The 19,082-nt window shown below is 42.9% G+C and overlaps 4 protein-coding genes across 13 annotated transcripts; 2 read left to right on the forward strand and 2 right to left on the reverse strand.

Moving 5' to 3' along the window:
• The first annotated feature begins 111 nt into the window (after positions 1-111).
• LOC108006831 (uncharacterized) lies at positions 112-1,502 on the forward strand. Its single transcript, XM_017070379.4, has one exon. The coding sequence runs from the start codon at positions 339-341 to the stop codon at positions 1,386-1,388; it is 1,050 nt and encodes a 349-aa protein (XP_016925868.2). The 5' UTR covers positions 112-338; the 3' UTR covers positions 1,389-1,502.
• Tmem43 (Transmembrane protein 43) lies at positions 1,404-3,435 on the reverse strand. The gene is made up of 3 exons (XM_036815718.3): positions 3,011-3,435; positions 1,794-2,386; positions 1,404-1,735 (listed from the first exon to the last, which is right to left on the reverse strand). The coding sequence occupies exons 1-3, from the start codon at positions 3,334-3,336 to the stop codon at positions 1,524-1,526; spliced, it is 1,131 nt and encodes a 376-aa protein (XP_036671613.2). The 5' UTR covers positions 3,337-3,435; the 3' UTR covers positions 1,404-1,523.
• A 1,530-nt stretch (positions 3,436-4,965) lies between these two features.
• syd (JNK-interacting protein syd) lies at positions 4,966-15,470 on the reverse strand. 10 transcript variants are annotated; one of them, XR_005014166.3, is made up of 17 exons: positions 14,731-15,470; positions 12,703-12,723; positions 11,828-12,064; positions 11,614-11,769; positions 11,149-11,554; positions 10,886-10,990; positions 10,578-10,613; positions 10,084-10,101; positions 9,519-9,576; positions 9,268-9,446; positions 8,978-9,200; positions 7,306-8,916; positions 7,023-7,243; positions 6,747-6,947; positions 6,592-6,652; positions 6,325-6,414; positions 4,966-5,766 (listed from the first exon to the last, which is right to left on the reverse strand). XR_005014166.3 is itself a non-coding variant. In XM_036814981.3 (16 exons), the coding sequence occupies exons 1-16, from the start codon at positions 14,830-14,832 to the stop codon at positions 5,760-5,762; spliced, it is 3,642 nt and encodes a 1,213-aa protein (XP_036670876.2). In that variant the 5' UTR covers positions 14,833-15,470; the 3' UTR covers positions 4,966-5,759. The 10 variants fall into 10 exon arrangements, 6 of the variants coding, with proteins under 6 accessions (XP_036670876.2, XP_036670872.2, XP_036670875.2 ...); XR_005014167.3 differs by having other exon boundaries at positions 6,319-6,414; XR_005014168.3 differs by lacking the exon at positions 12,703-12,723.
• A 426-nt stretch (positions 15,471-15,896) lies between these two features.
• Positions 15,897-16,763, forward strand: Srp9 (signal recognition particle 9). Its single transcript, XM_017070395.4, has 2 exons — positions 15,897-16,130; positions 16,196-16,763. The coding sequence occupies exons 1-2, from the start codon at positions 15,990-15,992 to the stop codon at positions 16,286-16,288; spliced, it is 234 nt and encodes a 77-aa protein (XP_016925884.1). The 5' UTR covers positions 15,897-15,989; the 3' UTR covers positions 16,289-16,763.
• Positions 16,764-19,082: the final 2,319 nt, after the last annotated feature.

The following is a 19,082-nucleotide window of genomic DNA, read 5'->3' on the forward strand; positions in this document are numbered from 1 at the left end:
AAATGTATACTACTCTTTTGAAACCCGGCGCCTTAATAATACTAAATAACTTACAAAATACCGCTGGCCAACTATCGATGGCTGCGACCAGCGTTGCCATTGCGCCCGCACTTGTTGCTGTATCGTCACGCACACTCACACACCCTCACAGCCATTACGTCAATATGGCAAACAATCTGTCAAACGCGCAATTACAACAACAACAAACGTTCGCCCGTATTGACAGTTGGTCAATAGATCCATACAGGATTTGCAGGACTCGGTGAAGAGACGGTGATTTAGCGGGACACTTAGCTGGCAAGGATCGGACCGGAGGTTACTCCGAAAGAGCGCGGAAAATGCTACCCCAAACGCCGCCCCACGGATTGAAGGTGATGTCGGGGGCGGAGGAGAACCGTCACTACCTGCGAGCCTTCATCCAGATGTATCGCGATCTGCCCGTGCTATGGGACACCTCCCTGCGGGACTACACCAATCGGGAGAAGCGGGCGGAGGCCTATCTCCGCCTGGTGCCCATTTACCATTATCTCAAGCGGGACGCCACCGTGGAGGATGTGAAAAAGAAGATCAACACCCTGCGCACCAACTACCGGAAGGAACTCAAGGTGGTCGAGAGTGCCATGCGATCGGGCAATCTCCACAGTCCCCGCTGCTGGACCTTCCAGGAGCTGGACTTCCTGCGCAACTCGGAGAAATTCCTGGCCGTCAATCCCGCCTTCAAGAATGAGCCCACCTTTTCCTTCAGTGAGGGCAGCAATTGCACCAGTGCCTTTTTGGACAGCCAAGGAGGTGCACTGCACTATCCTGCTCCGCGAGCCGGAGGACAAACACCCAATATCTCGGAGATGTTTCACAAATCCTTTGGACCGCCACCACCTCCGCCTCCGGTAGGCAACCATGTCGATTATGTGACCACCAAGCGGGCCAGGCAAACGCCACCCTGTCCGGGAGGAGGAGGAGCTGGTTCGGCGGGTGCAGGACCAGGAGCCCCAGGCACCTCCCACAACACCGACGAGCTACTAAACATAGCTTGCGAATATCTAGCTGGCACCTATCCCGAGGAGGAGTCCATTGCCCGCACCTGGACGCACAAACTCAAGAGATTGCCCCGCGAACAGCGACTCCTGGCCGAGCGGTTCATCAACGAGATCCTGTTCGAGGCCGAGTCCAACAATCTGCATCGCGGCTCCGTGCAAATCAACAACAGCTTTGAGCCTTACGTTCGCTACGAGGAGCCGGCAAATGGCCACGATGAGCAAGACAAATCCCAGAGTCCCAGTGTGCACACATCCAGCGAGTCCAAGCCCAATGTGCCGGGAGCAGGTGGCAGCGGAGGCGGCGGAGGAGCGCCTGGCAGCACCACAAATGCGGGCATCAGGGAGTTCTAATTTTAGTTTAGTTACTAAGTGTTATTAAGTTTTTATTGGCCGAGGGGTAAATGGCAAATGACGTTGCGATAGCCTAACAAGGAGAATCAACAATAAATAAACCTGTAAATAAGATGAACATGGTGCTGAGGAGGATCATTCCATTCGCTGGTAGTCGACCAGGTTGCGGGTGAACCAGACGTAGGGCGAGGCGCCGGCCAGAAAAAGACAGGCGCCGATCACAGGACGATGCAGGATCCAGGCCACGGCCGCAATGGTGAGGGCCAGCGAGAAGGCGATGAGCAGGTTTCCCGTCACTGGGAACTGGGGGTCCGGAGCCAAGGCCACCAGCAGTGGAACCCGAACAACTGGAGGGAAAAATGGGAACGTTCAGGACTGCTTCAAGCACAGACTATGCAAACTTACACAAAATGCGCAGAATTTTGGTGTTGCACGTGACGCCGAAGAAAATTAGCAGCCAGCCGACGAAGCGCCACCACCAGGTGTGTAAAACTTGTGCCCGTGCCTCCAACCGGAACACTTCCTGGACACTGAGTCCCCCGGGATAGACGAGCAGCACCGGAACTCCACGGGATGTTATGTAGGGCACCAGTTTGTTGCCCGACAACTTGCCCACCACGCTGTATACCTCGCCCTCCATCCCCGCGAAACTGAAGAGGAGCCTCAGGTCGCCCACTTCGGGGTTGAACACATCATTGGTGTGATAGTAGATGCCCAGATGCAGCTTTACGCTACTGTCCTCCGGCCGTATGTCCGAGGTGAGCTCCTGGTAGTTGGCAAACTTGTCCTTCACCTCTGAGCCCAGTTCGTAGCGACCAATGTAGACGGCATCCGCCACCTGGACGTGGCTTTCGATGGGGAAGTGGCTGGGATTCGTGTGCCCGTGGCGGTTGTAGAAGTTCCGTGAGTCCACGATCTTGTCCCGCCATTCCCGCGTGTAGTAATAGGTCCGGGAGTCTGATTGCGTCGTTCCCACGCTCTCTCCATAGTTGTGCTCGCTGGGAATGAAGAAGTAGGATTTTAAACTAACATTTATATAATCAATGGTATTTTAAATGTCTACGTAATCCCAAAAGGATATGATAAGTATTAAATCCCTTATATTAAGAGTTAGCTACTAACAAGAATGTTAATCTGTTTGGTGTCCTTCTATAACTACAGTTTGATTTAAAAAAATGTTCGGAACTATTTGTCTAAATGTCTAAACAAATTTAAAAATTAGGAATATGTTATTTTCATATATATTTAATATATTTTTTGCGTTATGAAACTATTATATATAATGAGTATTAGTTATTAAAAACTGTTTATCTGTTTAGGGTCCTTCTGTAACTAACGTTTGATTTTATAAAATGAGAGGCACTTTTTTAAAATTCTAAAAATATTGGAAAATTAAGAATATGTTATTTTAATGTAGGAGATAAGAGCATGAATTCAAAAGTTTTCTTAAAAAGTACTTAAAACACATGCCAAGTAGATCTCTTCAAAAGAAAATGGGTTTTAAAGCGTTAAATATGGATACATTCCTATAGTTTCAACCCATGTTTTTTAAATTTTGTTAATTAAGTTAAGTTAAATTTTTCCCAAACCAAGCTGACTGAACCAGCCTGAGGAGCACTTACACAGTCTCCTCAACCCACTGGTACATTTGGACACGGCGCCGGAGCTTGACCGCCAGCAGCTGGATGTTGTAGTCCGGTTCGGTGAGCGGCTCGCCCACAAGGATGGGGCCGGATAGGTGGACGATCCTGCCCTCCAGGCCCACCTCCTGCTCCTCCTCCGTGAAGCGGACCGAGTATATGTCGGCGTGCGCCTCGTCCAGGGCCATCATGTTGTGCACGGCGTTTCCCTCGTTCCAGTAGAGCACCGTGCTCCCGGTCACGAAGAGGATACAGCCGAACAGGGCGATGAGCCAATGGCTGCGGAGCGTCTCGTTCAGAGTGGCCATGGGTTCGGGTGCGGATGCCCAAGGAGTTCAATGTTTACCATCTGTGGAGCGCAGGCAGTGCAATATATGTAGTATGTAAATTCCAGCAACAGCTGATTCTGTGCAGTGTGACCGGGTGAAAAAACATGGAAAGGCCCCATTAAAATACTTCATACGAATCAGTATATTTCGGGAATTCCTGGAAAGCTTAGTTTTGCGATCAAGGAAATGCCTTTAATATCCGGTCTTGCAGCCAGTTACTATCCTATCCACCTATCCACGTGCATCATTGTTAAAAATGGACCACGGAAAAGTTAATTTATCTTGTAACGACGAAGAAGGCAACTTGCTTCGAAAGGCCGATGTAGACTATCGTAATTATTTGGAATTCGCTAAAAAGGAGCGAGAACACCACAAGGAGATTAAGTTAATGGACGAAAAACTTCAAATACGTCTGAAAGAAATGGAAATTGAAGGCATGCTGAAGGCGAAGCAAATGGAGCTGGAGATGAAAAAAATTGAACTGGAAATGAAAAGATAGATGGCGAACAGCGCGTTCTTCGTTGCTCCTGGCCACGCGAAGAATTCAGCAGCATAGGGCGATGGGCGAGACTTCTAGAAACGTACCATTAACCTTAAGTACAAAGTGTCAGAATCAAGTGCGAACAATAAAGAAACAGGCATCATTTTTGTAAATTGCTCAATTTTTTCACCTAAATTAAAAAAAGTGGGGCCGTACGGCGAAACCTGATTGAAGGCAGGCAAGTAATTAGGGGGATTCCCCACACACGTGCATAGTGTGAGCGAGCGCTGAAGCACATTATCAAGTGTGCCCGAAGTGATTTCTGTACCAACCCTGTATGGTTTATAATCCCTAGATGGGCTGGGTACATTTTTGCAACTTAACACCCTAGAGATTATAACCTTATTTCATTAAGTATGACAAATAAAATAAAAAAAACTTTCATTTTTCACAACTTTACAGTTTAGGGAATGCCCAGAGTAGTTAAAGAATACAATCATATAAGATGGACATGGCAAATCTGTAAAAGGTTGAATATGTACGTGACCTGAAGCATTTTAGTTGATATAGGTTTTCGGGGAGAAATAAACAGACATCTATATTCCGGATCCAATTACATTGTTTACTTTGTAATTTACACTAAGAATTTTTTAAAAAGCATCTCAAGGTAATGACACAAAATCACAAGAAGTAAATCAATAGCAAAATCTTGCGATTAAACATTATATAACATCAAAGTTAGGCCATTTCATTAGAGGTGCAGAAACATCGATGTTTTTAGATATTACATCGATGTTTGCCTGTTAAAACATCGGAAAAGCGATGTTTTCTGCACCTCTACATTTCATAGTTGAATATCTTAAATTACATACAACAAAAAACTTTAAATGGTTGGCTATTTTATGAATGATTCGGTCTTTATTTACAGTAATTATTTGCTGATAATTTTTGGTTCATATATTTTTTATTTTTTTGTTACCATAATTTATTCTCACAAGTCAAGCCAAAGCTAATACGTTTGCATAACTTATGCAACTTTTTGTATGATACCTTTCTGCAAAACAAATATCACTCTTCTGGCGCCATCAAAAGTCCTTTTGATAATCGCAGCGATATACAAATGCATATCAAGAATTTTGGTCAGTTTTGTTTTATTTCTAAACATAGGCTTACAAAGAAATGAATAACAATCAAAGTTAAGGATTAAAATTTTTCAACTAAAGTTTAAAATTATTTAACAAAATAACTAAACATAAATTGCTCAATATCGCGCTTTACAATAAAATAAAAATATAGATACATGAAATTAAGATTCTACTACATATTTGGACAAAGAATCACGCAGAAATTCCCTTGAAAAGGCGCACTTTCCTATATCATGTTTAGTTATATTTATATTTATATTTAAATGTAAATGTGGTGTTTTTTGTGTCTATGCAAAATACATAACTTGCTGCCAGCAGAGCGCATAAAATTTACAAATTTAAATCTTATTACACTTTATTATATATATATATCTCGAAATATTTAGCTGGCTATCACTGACAAATAACTTTGCAGGTTTTATTTTTGGTTTAATTGAAGCAATAAGAAACAATAGACAAAGCCTCTCGGCTCAAATTTGAAAATTGTTTAACTAAATTATTTTATAGAACCCAGTTTGTCATCGTGGTAGTTTTTAAGGTAGGTTAGATAAATACTAAAATTTAAGGTAATCTTTTCGCTAGCCTGCAGTTGTGGAGTTACACATCGTATTATAAGATTATATATGTATTCATATAACTTTTATAAATATTCATTTGCACTTAAACCAAAGAATCGGTTTTAACGTTGACTAACATGCCACACAATCAAGTAACTCTTATCGCCTCGATTTTCGATCGTTTGATTTGGTTCCAGTTGAATACTGTTCTCCATGTCGTTATCGTCTGTAAAGAGTCCATTAATTCGCATTAGTTTTCACAGTTTGAAAGGGTTATACACAAAAAAACATATGTGAATGATGGATTAGTGCTACAGAGCAAAACTACAGGGTATCAGTGGGGTCCGACCATTTGCATAGATTTTACAGGGCACAACGCAGTTGGGAAGTCCTTAGTTGTAGGTTTTAGTAAGCGTTTTAGTGAACTGTACATAATAAAGTTAACTTATATGATCAGTAAAATTAAAACTTAAGTGTTTATAAATCTTTTTTAGAGCATTATAGAATTACAAAATAAAAAAAGGTCGCTTAAACATATATTTTTCCAGTTTTATACAAACGTCCAACCCTGAAGCTTAAAAATAGTGATTACGGAAAGTGTTTAGGACAAGGGACATGGAACAGAACACCAATGGATTCAACTCTTTTCTTTAGTGGATTTCGTGCAGAAAGACAGTATTGAGTGCTTAGTCAATAAGTGTGTTTAAAATTCGAAAGACCGATCGGAAACACACGGTTTGAGGTAGGAAAACATTAATTAAATAATAGTAGGACTTGCGTAAACCTGCTTAGCGGTCTAGTTCAGTTCAGGTCACGGCTGAGGGAAATGCTGCAATCCACTTTTGGGATCCCATCCTGCTACAGATTGAACGTTCTATGGATGGGGGCCAGAAATCGCACAATTAAATCGCATCGAGGGCAAAACAAAACGAATAAAATAAGGACGTTAACAAAATAAACAAAACTAAGCATTACGGTAAATAAAGAAAATTAAAAAGGGCAAAAGCAAAAAAACCAAGAAAAATCAAAATGAAAATAAATCAAAGCTTACGTATCGACTTTCCAAACTATCAAGTGCGCTGCATTATCACTAGCATCGAACTTATCATGTCCTGCAGATGGGATGGAATATGGAATGGTTATACACGGAGCTTCAGAGCTTCGATGCCCGATCCGTTTCATCCGGCGGACCCGGTGGCCACTTACTTATGCGAAAATCGATGTAGCCCTCGCCGCCGCACATGACCAGCATATCGGGTCGCTTGTTGCTGAAGGTCAGTCCGCCGTTCAGGTTCGGCTGCTGCAGCATGGGCACCGAAACGAAGAACTTGACCGCATCCCGGTGGCCGTGGAAGGAGAGTTGAGCGTTGGCCATGCAACAGAGCGGCATCTGCCCATGGGGATCGGCTGTCAAGGGAATCACAACAAGTATGTATGTCACTCAGAAGCTCTAATCAAGATCAGGTAGTATATATTGCTCACATGACGATTTCGGTTGCACTTCGGCCAGTGGCACCGAGATAATCACGCCGTTGCTGGTGCCAATCCACAGACGGTTGCAGGACACCATCAGCGCGGTGATGCGGACGAAACTAAAGCCCAGCTTGCCGGTGCCGAGCATCTTAGAAACATACGGCTCAATGTCCACGTCCTGCTTGTGCTCGAACGTGTGGGTGTTGTACAGCCGCAGCGTGGAGTCCAGTCTAAAAATGGAAATGGTATTCATAAACTTAAAAGATCTCAAGTGAACGGTAGAGGAACCCACCTGATGGATACCCAGACACCCGCTCCGGTGGCCGCCATCTGGCGCACCTGGCTCTCCTTGCGCGGATGCGCGTCCAGCGAGTGCACAATGTTGAGCGATACGGGGTCAACGATAAAGATCTTGTTGCGGTGCGCCGCCCAAATGCGCTCGCCGGCCACACAGAGGCAACGTATCGAATGGTTGCGATCACCGAGCGTCACCAGGTGATAGCTATTCAGATCCCATTGGCCGTCTGTTTGGCGGCGGAACACGGCTAGTTGGGCATTGGCCAGCGCCACAACGACCCTCGCCTCGACATGCACAATCGCCAGCACAGCGTCCGGCAGAAGAACCTGGTGCAGGCACTCGTGCCACCTTCCCACGCTGCTATGCACGTACAGCATACCATCTTGGGCGCCCAACCACATTGTGGGACCCACCGAGCTCATTGCCGGCTCATCCCGATCCTTGGTCTCCAATATGGGATTCAGCGACTTGGTGGCAAACAGAAGATTGCTGCTCGAGTTATTGTTGTTGTTTGTCTGGTTGCCGTCCGTGGAGAGGCGCTGTGGTGCACCAGGCAGTGCCTGGCGTATTTTAATGGCCTCCACATTGCCAAGTGGCTCTTCAGCACTCACCGCCGGAAGCTGCTCGTTTGACTTTTCCGTGGCTTCCTTGGCCTCCTCCTCCTCCTGCTGCTGCTTAGCATTGCTGTTTTGCTCATCCTCCGACTTGGGCTTGACCCGGACAAACTCCACTTTGCCAAGTAACTCCGCACCCTCGCCTGGTCGCTGCAGCATCTCGCCCGCCTTGACCACCTCTGACTGCTCCAGGAGCGCATAGTCACTCTCCATCGCTCCTTGAACGGAGGCAATGCAGAGCAAATGCGATGCGCAGATGGGGAAAGCATCCAGAACGGTGGCCGATTGATTGGCATCCACAACACTGACCGTACTGGCCGCATGTGTGCTTGTGCAGATCCACACGAACGAACTGAGCTGTGTCTCGGGCTCCAGCGTCTCCAGGCTAACCCTGGCCATCTGTCTGTCCAACGCCTCCATGCTCTGATCAGCCGTCGGACTGGTTATCTCAGCTATCTTGAGTGTAGATTTCGGAGCATAGGGTGAGTTGGCAGGTATCAGTGATTGCCCATTCTTTGTAAAACCTCCATGGAGATTAACGCCCGCCGCACAGAACACCTTCATGTGTGGCGAGGCCTCCGCCAGGGGATTACAGTACACGGGAACGGGTACACCACCCGAATGACGATTGGGATTCGCCTCTTGGCTGGCCTTGTTAATCGGCAAACTCCAACCGTAGGCGTGCAGACGGCCATCCTCCTTTTGGACATGGGCGCGTAGCTGGCGGTACTGTTCCCGCCTCCTCGCACTAATCCTCTCAGAGCTGCCCTCCTCGGCGTAGTCCTTCGGCATGATGAGGGCGTTGGCAAGACCAGCGCTGGCGGGATGCACTGGCGGCTGGCCGCTGGTTAGGGCAAGGCGATTGTCGCCACCTCCACCTCCTCGGCTGGGGGATCCGTGGCTGTGGGCAGGGCTTCCTCCGCCGGTATGACGAAACATCGGCCCCCCTCCGAGACCGTCCGCAACGCGTTCCGTTGGGCGGTTGGAGGGGCTGTTTATAAGGAATTAGTATTAACAATAATTTATGCAAAGTACATTGCTGGCAAACTCACGTAAAAAGATTACTAAAGTACTTCCAAATGCTCTGCTTTGACTTCCTGTCCAAATTATCTACGGTGCGTGAGGCACGGAGTATTTCTGTGAGACGCACTGCCTCCTGCAGCTCCATCAAGCGCTCCTTGTACTGGTTACGCTCCATCAGCACCATGGCCATCTCCACGCGGGTGAATCTCTTGCGCTGGGCCAGCGGCACATCGTTCTCCTCTTGCTCGGTGTCTAAAATGGGATGGGAAACGATCAGATTGATTTCTGAGAAACTCTCGTTAAAGCTGGTATAACTCACTTTGCTGCTTGACCTGCTCCTTGGCCTTTTTCAGCTCATCCTCCAGCTCGCTGATACGCTGCCTCAACTTGGTCCTCGATTGCTGCATGGCATTGAGCTCCTCCCGAACGATTTCAACCTCTCCAGTAAGCTCATCCACTTTTACGATTAAATCGTCCTTGACAATATTGAGCGCATTTCTGTAAAGAGTAAGAAATAAGGATAATTGATTTTTGATTCCCCTTTGGGGACACATCATTAGTGACACTCACTTGGTGGCCAGCAGCTCGTTGTTTTCCATTATGAGATTTTCCACCTCCTTGCCCATACCTGAAAAATGATTGAGAGCTTTCTTAGTAATCGGTAATTGTTTAAGGGGTTTCATTGACAAAACAAGTGTAAAAGCGTTAGGAAAATGCAAGTGAAACTCAAGTGTATGTTATGCGGAATATATGGATTTCGTTTGGTTAACTTATAGATGCTTTAAATTAAAGAAATGAAATCAGATAAATCAAAATTAATGTTAGATGTTGGCAGCCTCCACAAATTGAAATCATCCAAATAGGAAAAAATCCCTGAACCATATCAAGAAGTAAACTAAAAACTACCAAACTACAGAAATAATGGAATAACTAAAACCAAATGATATGGCAGAATCGAAGTTCTAGGTCAGCCCAAACACCAAATTAAAGTAAAGTATAATTTTTTTGATAATCTGATAGCGATGCTGGGCGGTTTGGGGTATAACTACTTACGATGCTACAAAGGCAGTTATAATAGTTGGGGAGCTACTTTATCGATAGTTATGAGGGTGTTCGTAGCGCACTTTAGACTTACCAAAATAGTTGTCGTTAGCTTCAAAGGATACAATGCAAATACAGTTGTTGTTTTGTGAATTGTGTTTTAGTAATTGCAAGAGAAATTTGGTTTTTGTTTGTTGTGGGAGGAAACGAAATGTTTTGGATTTGGGCAAGTAGAATTCGGCATAAAAGAAAGAGAAATTTTATTAGAGGTCTTGTTATAAAATTTTATTTGTTTTTCTAAATTTTTGCTAATGCTCTCTAGCAGACTGGCACACTTTCGAGCTAATAATATCCAACAGTTATCACAAGGGAAATGCACACACAATACGCAAAAAGTGAAGATCCTTAAAATCTCATTGTTGTGAGACAGTTTTTAGTCGAATCTCGCATGATATTTGATGTATTTACAGGTTATATAGATGAATCCATATATGTAGGAATTATATGGTGGTTGTGGCTGAGTTTCTTGTACTTGACTTTGCTCTTGCTGCTGTGGTTGATGGTCTTGAGTGGTTGAGTGGTACCTACCTGAGGACGCATACTCTCCGGGATGAACCCAGCTGCCTGAAGGGTTTGGTTCCACGAGTGTGTTGCAATTTTTTGGTTTTTTCGGTTTTTAGTGCACGGGAAGGCAAAACAAAAAGGAAGAAAAAGGATATTGGCATTGAGTACAGCTTATTTGAGTTCGGTTTAAGGTGTCTAGATACACGGATTTCATAATTAGAGAACATGTATTAAGATATACCCTTTTTTAAAAGCTTGTACTCAGACACTTTTGATTAGCAAAATTTAGGGTGCTATAGAGTGGTCCCAAAAACATATTCCTCTCATCTCACCTGTGACAATCTCATTCTCTTCGCTCTCCTCATTATCCTGGAAGGACAGCTCTTGGTAGAGATTGTTATCCGAGCGCTGCTCCTTTTTGGTGGTCGAACGACCAACTGGGATGGGGAATTTGGATTGGGTTGTTCGGAGTTTCGGTTGTGTGTTTTTGTTTAGTTGAGTTAACACAAAAATCAAAAGAAGAGAGGAAACATTAGTACGGTAAGCGGTTAAGTAGTGAGCAAAGGGATGGGATCCTTGGAATCCCTGCACCTACCATTTGTGGGCACATTTGGCACAACGGGACTGCTGCCGGGGCTCTGGGGCGAGGTGGCCTGGTGCTGCTGCTGCAGTGCATCGGTGGCAGCTCCACGTTCCACCGTTCCGCTCAGATTGTCCAGCTCATTTTGCAGCGACGGCGGCCCAGAGTCGTCGGACTGGCTGCCCACACTGCAAATGGTCTCGGTGTCGAGCATCACCGAATTCTCCAGCGAGGCGAAACCATAGGAAACGGGTCCAGAGCTGCGAGCCACGGGATTCAGCCTCGCCCGACTCACATCCATGCGATCGGAGGCGGTGCTCATTTGGGAGTGCGTCGAGCCCATCAGCATCTTGGTGCGTTCCATGTAATCAACATGGTTCTTAAACAGCTCCGTGTACCGCTCGTGCAATTTGTTGTACTCCTGAAGGGGGTTTAAGCGATACATTAGAAAGGGAAATTCGCAATACTCTAACTGCCCACCTTCTTGAGATCCGCTTCCCGCTCTTCCAAGCGGCTGGCATGCTCCAGACTGTTTTTGTGCTTCAACTCCAGCATCCGCACAATGCTCTCCACCGACTCCAGACGCGTGGCCAGCTCCTTGTTCTCCTGCTCAGCCAGGTCCTCGGCCTCCAATAGCTATAGAAATACCATATCATATTTTTTGATGCTTCTACCATGTGCCCATTTCAGTCACCTTCTGTTCGGACTGCTTGCGGGCGCTCTTTTCCCGCTCATATTGTGTCACCAGCTGCTCGTTGTCCTCGCGCAGCAGCTCCACCTCCACGTCCTGCTCCTGATTAATGCGATACGAGGCATCCAGGCACTCCAGCACGTTCACCAGCAGCGGCATCAGGTTCTTAACCACATCCTCGTCATAGCGATTGATCATCCGCTCGAACTCCTGATAAATGCTACCCGCCAGTTGTTGGACCTGCAAAATGGATGTGCATCAGTCGGTTGGCTTTGATTTTGGCGAGTCAAAGGGACAGTAAAGTGCAATTGATTAGTAAAAAATCAGGAAGAACCTTTAAAAACCCTTGCAAAGACATTAAAAAGTGTGAATCTATTCTAGGCTACTTTGCTAGGGTATTGAAAAGTTACCTTAGTAAATAAACTCCATATAGGTTTTCATTTACAGAACATTAAACATAACTACACAAACGTAGAGGCTAAGAAGTAAAGATAGTTAGGAACCGCCCATTTAATGGCTTAATTAAATCGGTTAACATAATTGCGGTTTGTGGCCGCGGTTTTTATGAATGGAAAGCTCTTGAAAGATGATAAAAAGCCACCTGTCATGCATTTGGTTATTAAACACAGGTGGGAAACATGATTATTCCCGCTAAGTAATGAAACCGAGAAAGGTTAAGGTTGACACCTTTTCGGCTTTAAGTTGTTAGTAGAAAAATTTAAACTAAACAAACAATTGCAAGGCGTGAAATATGGTAGTTAGAAAGACGCTAAAAACAATTAAATATCGTGCATTTAAGTATCGGAATGTGAATAACAACAAAAAGAGTATAGGAAGGAAATTAAATAGACCACAAACGAAAAATTTGGATAACTCACGATGCTGACAACCTGTTCATTCTGAAATAGAAAGAAAAGAACAAAAACAAGGTGTAAAGGACACATAAAACAAAATTTTTAAAAATTTATTAACTCAAAATTTTGAAATAAAACCCATAAGGTAAATAAGTGCTTGATGAATGGGTGAGTGCTGTGCAAATTATTTACGATAAATGTGTTAAATGAAAATTGAAATTAAAACGATATAAAAATCCTTAGAAAAACCATGGGTTTCCTAATTATAAAAATTACCAATTACTTGAGTCATTTTAAAAGTTTTTAAACTTTTCTAAATAATATTTTTAGGAAGCATATGGTTATATCTAAAATATTTGCTGAAAGTCTTAGTTTTTAGATAGGGTCTACTAACATTTTCATTGCACTCCAACTACCTTCTCTTAAAAAACCCGTCATCCGCCCAAGGTTGGGCACACTTATAAGGCCAACTAGCTTGGTATTCAAACATTTTTTGGCCAGACTTGTTTCACAAATAGTTTCTGCGGTTGTGGGGCCAACATACCAGTTTTCAGCGGAGTGCTTCCCGCTTGAAATCGCTGCGAACTCATTACTCAATTAACAGGTAGCTTATCAGCGACACATGTGCGCCAAGAACCAAGAATTGGGGAACCTGATGAGCTCATTTGGGAAGGGGATGGAAATAGCACTTATATGAGTGTAAAATGTGAGGGGTGACCCCATGATTTAATTTGCATAGCCCGATTAAAGCTGGCGAAGCTGATAAAGTGCAAAATCAATCAGGGAATTGGGGTGAAAAATAAAAATAAACTTGGCTGCAGAGGTGGGGGAGTACGTATATAAGGAGGCTACACTGTCAATAAAATGGAATTATGTTGGCCTACAATGGAATCTTTACAGATTGCAAAACGAAGTTGTACTTAATTTCTTTTTTTAGATTAAAAACAAAGGTACCTAACCTAACTCTATGAACTTTAAGATGATATATACTAATTTTATTTCATTGTACCTACAAAAGAACTCCATATAGTGTTCATAAAGTTTTCTTCCTCTGCAAAAGATTGCGTGAGGAGGTCATAAAATTTGAGGGCCGACTGACTGACTTTATTGATTTCTGGTCCCCGGCTTTTTACCCCATTTTGTTCTCTCTAACTCTCTTATTCTACCCAATTTCTGGTTGCTATATTTCGCCAGTTTGAATGTCAATGACCAGCGACGTCAGCTGATGCATAATAAACAATTGTTGGATGCGTTTTTACATAATTAAGCGTATATGAAAAAAGAGAGAAAAAAAAGCGATGAGCAAAGAAAGCATGTTTTTCTGCGATTGTATTTCCGCTTGGGACACTTTTATAGCCTCATTATCTGGTGTTTGTGTTTGTGTTCCTTATACGAGTAGGGCTGAATGTTGATGTTAAGGAGCAGAGGCCCAAGAACAGATTAAACCTACATATTGTGCGTTATCATATTTAAGGGAGAATCAGAAACGCCCGTATGAATCAGTGAGTAGTACAAGTTAGTCAATTCTCTCATTTTTCTTACTAAATATATACCCAAAATGAATAGGTACTTCCTTAGAATTTATAGCCCAAGACCTTGAATTAGCTAAAAACCACTCAATTTATATATATAAATCAGGTCACTAAAAACCTTCACAAACGTTAACAAATTATAGATCTTATGTTTGAGATACTTAATCTGTTAAAAACTGGTCCTATAACATCCAGTCCCAAGTGAGAGTAAAAGTTTAAACCCATATTTCTATAAGTTTATGTTTCAAAAAATGTTTTTTTAATTTATGTACCTTCATAAAAGAGTTATGGTAATGAAACTTTTACTGGAGTTATGGTTACTAAACTTCTTCCAAATGCAAACCAGTCTAGCTAAGCACTTCTCCATTACTCGAATAACCCTTATGTAGGTAAGTTACTTAAAAAACGTGATATAAAAACTGATCTTATACTATCCCAAACCAGGTGATCTAGTTATGTTTTTTCTTTCTAAGCAGAGTGAAATACCCATGAATAAAAGCTATTGTGGATTGATAATCACCTTCTCCGACATGACCATGTTGTTGTCCTCGGTGCCGTAGACCGTTTCTGCCCCAGACTGTGGTCCTCCATTGTTGAGCAGGGCATCATCGTTGTCCATCATGATGAATGGGGTTTATGTGGGATCCAAAGATCTCTCTATCTCTTTATAAAGTGGGTATTAATCTTTTAGGGAGGTTTGTGGGTGGTGGGTGGGGCGGTGCGGGGGCGGTGCACTTGACTGCAGCTTGGGTCGTACGTCACGCGTTAACCGTTATGCAGGCAATGGCTTTTCAACCCCACCAGAGCAACAACAACAAAGTATAGGGGGAGAGACAGAGATAGAGAGAGAGAGAGAGACTCCGACACAAACACACACTTGACTTTTCGATGATTTGTTTTGTGTCACTCGTATTTATATTTCGACCAAATCTCTAGTACATATATTTAAATAAATTGCACTTTAGCTGTTTCTGCGTGTCACTTTTTATTTGCGTTTTTCGTTTGCGCCCCTCTTCCGTCTCTTTTCCACCCATTCACAAAATTCGGTTGACTAGATTTCATCGTTTTTCGCGTTTGTTACTCGCTGCATTTTCGGCCAAGTAGCTCACGAATTCCACTGCGCACGCCTCCGCGGCCATCCGGTGCGTACGATTGAGCATTAAATTTAACAATTATATGGATTTTCACAGCATTTTAGCAATAAATATTGGAACACTTTGCAGCGCAGCGACTGATGTGTGGGTGTAGTGTGACTGTGTGTGGGCAGAAATACCAGTCTTCTAACAGAGAAAATGTGGTATTTTTATTGTTTACTTATAAGGTCACACTCAATTACTGTTTTTAAATTATTAACTTAATCTGTTTTTTTTTTATTTGTTCTATTTTCTTAAAAAGGAAGAATGATAGTAGAATGTACAATTGTAAAATTTATTTTTCCACAAAACTTTATAGGAGATGTTACATTTTTTGAAGGATAAAATATTCTTACTAATGTTCCCCCAGTTGTTTGCTTTTAAATGAATTTTTATTTTATAGAAAAGTATATACATTTATTGTATAAAGTATATTAAACAAACGAAATAAAAACTAAAATTAAAAATTAAATAACCCAATTTGTGAACCGTTCACAATGGACTCTCCGATATCAGCCTATCGTTATCGAAAAGTGAGTTGGTATTTTTTCAACGCACGGTCACATTGCTTCAACGTCACGCCGTCCAGTTGCTGTTGTTGTTTTTTATTAATTTCGCCTGGATTTCCATTTGTTCGAATTAAAAAATGGTTTTTGTGAAGAACTGGGAGGATTTCGAGATTGCCGCCGAGAATATGTACATGGCGAATCCACAGAACTGTCGATACACGATGAAATACGTGCACTCCAAGGGCCACATACTGCTTAAAATGACGGACAACGTAAAGGTTTAATCGGCATTCCCTTATCATCAAAAAACACATTTTTAATAATGAATTTTCTAAACCCACAGTGTGTGCAGTACAAAGCGGAAAACATGCCGGATCTGAAGAAAATTGAGAAGATCACCAGCAATTTGGTGGGGCACATGGCCTCCAAGGAATAAATCCCACAGAAGCACAAACAAACTTATTGGCCACGGCAGCACTTCTGCCCACAAACAACAACAAACATTCATATATGTAAATCAGCCACAATTGTTGTTGCTTTGCCCGGACAGGTGTGTGCGTGTGTGTGTGCCATCAACACCCGCAATTGAATTTAGTTTTTAAGCGCCAAATAGTCGCCAAGCTTTTGAAATTCGAATGTGGCGATCAGAGTAGCTGCTCCTCAGCATGCTTTTAAACGACATTTCATAAATGTCTGCTCTGTACACGTTGCGAATCGTCTGCGAATGGATATCATCCTCTTGGGGTCGAAATCCAGTCCGCAGGCAGCGGCGGCGGCGCAAAATGTTTTTCATAAAGTAACCATACGATTTTGTATTTATTGTAAAAGTCAATGGATCGTACACATTTCCATGAAATGATTCGCATGAAATAAACCAAGGGAATAATGTAGAACACAATGAAACAAAGGAATCAGTTGGTGTTTTTATTAAACTCAATTATTTTGAGACTTGTGTGTGTTTCAATTTCAATTAAATGCTATTGCTAAGGAAAATCTATTGAACTCATCAGGCCAGCAACCATTTAAAATGGTCTCTTATGATCCCCAAAAATCAACGAATGTTTTGTACATTTTATTTTTTCTGATTCTAATAATACTTAACTTTATTATTGGCAATTTAAAACCATTTATTGAGAAAAATTGGCTTTTCGGCAGTTAATTTTTGATAAAAAGCGCCTAAAACAGAGCAATGCAAACGTATAAATGAAAACATTGCAAAAAACTATTGGTAAGGATTGAACATAGGACGGTAAATGAATTATTTTCTTTGAACTGCTGTTGCTATCGCCATGATCAGATCACTTTTTGGAGCTGGTAATTTTTCACGAATATTTAGGGGCGATCTTATCTGAATTTATGTTCCTCTTGATTGTGCGAAGATATTAAGCAGTTAGTCTAACGGACTGCCTATACAATTAGTAATCATTGTTTTCCGAGTTTCTCAGTGACTGACTTTGCAACCTGTTGTACATTTTTATTTTATATATATTGAAGCTTAAATTGTGTAAAAAATGTTCTTAGTATAGCAATAGAATTCAAATTTTTTCGGAGCATATCAAAAGAATTTGTTAAAATTTCCAACAAGAAGAGGGGGAGTAGTTGTCATTTAGAAAGGTTTTCCGAAGAACTCTTAATTGCCTAACCATTAAAGCGATTAAACAGCCCGAGCAAACAGTTAACAAGCCACCTGAAGGCAGCAGGAGGAACAGAAGAACCACCGATGGCGATGGGAACTGGAAATGGACAGCGGAATGGGATGCTGCTGGCTCACTTAATAATCCGAGAGCAAATATTGGTTATTTGCATGTGAGACACTCGAGTTTATTTGCCGCAGGAGATTGACAGCAGCCCGCCGCGAAAGATTGATGGAACCGATGGCCACTATGGATTGGACATTGGGACACTGGGTTATTTGGAGATCGGTAGCCCAGAAGTGTTTGCCCAGAATGCAGAATGCACTCCGGCTGAGGTGGGATCCACCTGTTGGACGGGAGGCAACTCAGTAGCCACTTTGGATTAAGCCGGAGCGTTTGCTTGACCCACAGAGATCCGCTCGAGCGGACCTTTTGATCAGCCCTCCAGCCCTACAGTTGCAGCTCAAGCGGACTGCCCACTTGGCCATCCAGGCCGTTCGATTGAAGAAACCGTCCGTTTCCGGCAGCCATAAGACAAGCTCATTTGGCTTCTGTTTGATGGAGATGAAGATGGAGTTGGCTGGCGGAGATCGATGGATGGATCCTCTGCCCGTCCCATCGGATGTTTGTGTTTGCCAGGCTTGTGCTTTTCGAATATTCCCCTGTGTTTTGACTTACTCGATTTTTGTTTGGCTTTGTTTGCCTTGCGCATTGCAATGCAATCACAATCACTTTAGGCGGCTCGGCTTCAACGCTTCAAGATATCGGTGGAATGGGTTTCGCATTATGGGTGGAATACATAATTTATTCAGGAAATAAGTATTTCCAATACAAAATAAAAGTTTTTACTATTTATTAGGCAGTTTTAGATCTTAGTTAGACTAACTTACTGGTTATCATTTTATTAATACTAAAATACGGTTTACAATTGGTCAATATAGGTTCTTATTACCATTATAAAAAAGAGTGTAGATCTCCATTTCCATTTCTTTAAAGTGGCTTGTGTAGTCCAATAAAATAACTATAAATTTTAAAGGGACCCCAACCAAATGCAGCTATCAAAATCAACAAATCAAAAGACAGAAACCGTAACAAGCAACCCATTAGACTTCCATATATTCCCCATATATATATAAGAACAACATTTTATGATATATATGGACGATTATATGGGGGCTACTGGTGTTGGAAAATGAGGGTCGTAAAAAGAAGTATAGTCGCAGGAACGGTGGCAATAATTTCGATCTTTACAAGACGATAAAGCTCATGGTTTAATTAGGCCCCAGCGATTCCTGGCCGCCCACCCTTCTCAAACTGTTGCGATAAACTTGACAAATAACATAAATACCTTTTATTGCGGGTGGTTCGGATGTGGGGCTGGGTGCGGGTCTGATTGGGGGTTCGGTGTCTCCAGTCGTAAGGCCTTCTCAAATAGACCTACTAGTATTACGCGGACCAGGGCGGTACGTGCTGTTTACGACACCCACTGTGGCGTCAATTATAAAGATATTTCAGTACAGTTAGCATGCAATTAGACGGCACACACAGTTGACTCTATCACCATGGTCAGACTGTCATGGAAATCCCTCTGATTTA

This window comes from Drosophila suzukii, chromosome 3 (genome assembly GCF_043229965.1).
Source record: "Drosophila suzukii chromosome 3, CBGP_Dsuzu_IsoJpt1.0, whole genome shotgun sequence".
Lineage (NCBI taxonomy): Eukaryota > Metazoa > Arthropoda > Insecta > Diptera > Drosophilidae > Drosophila > Drosophila suzukii.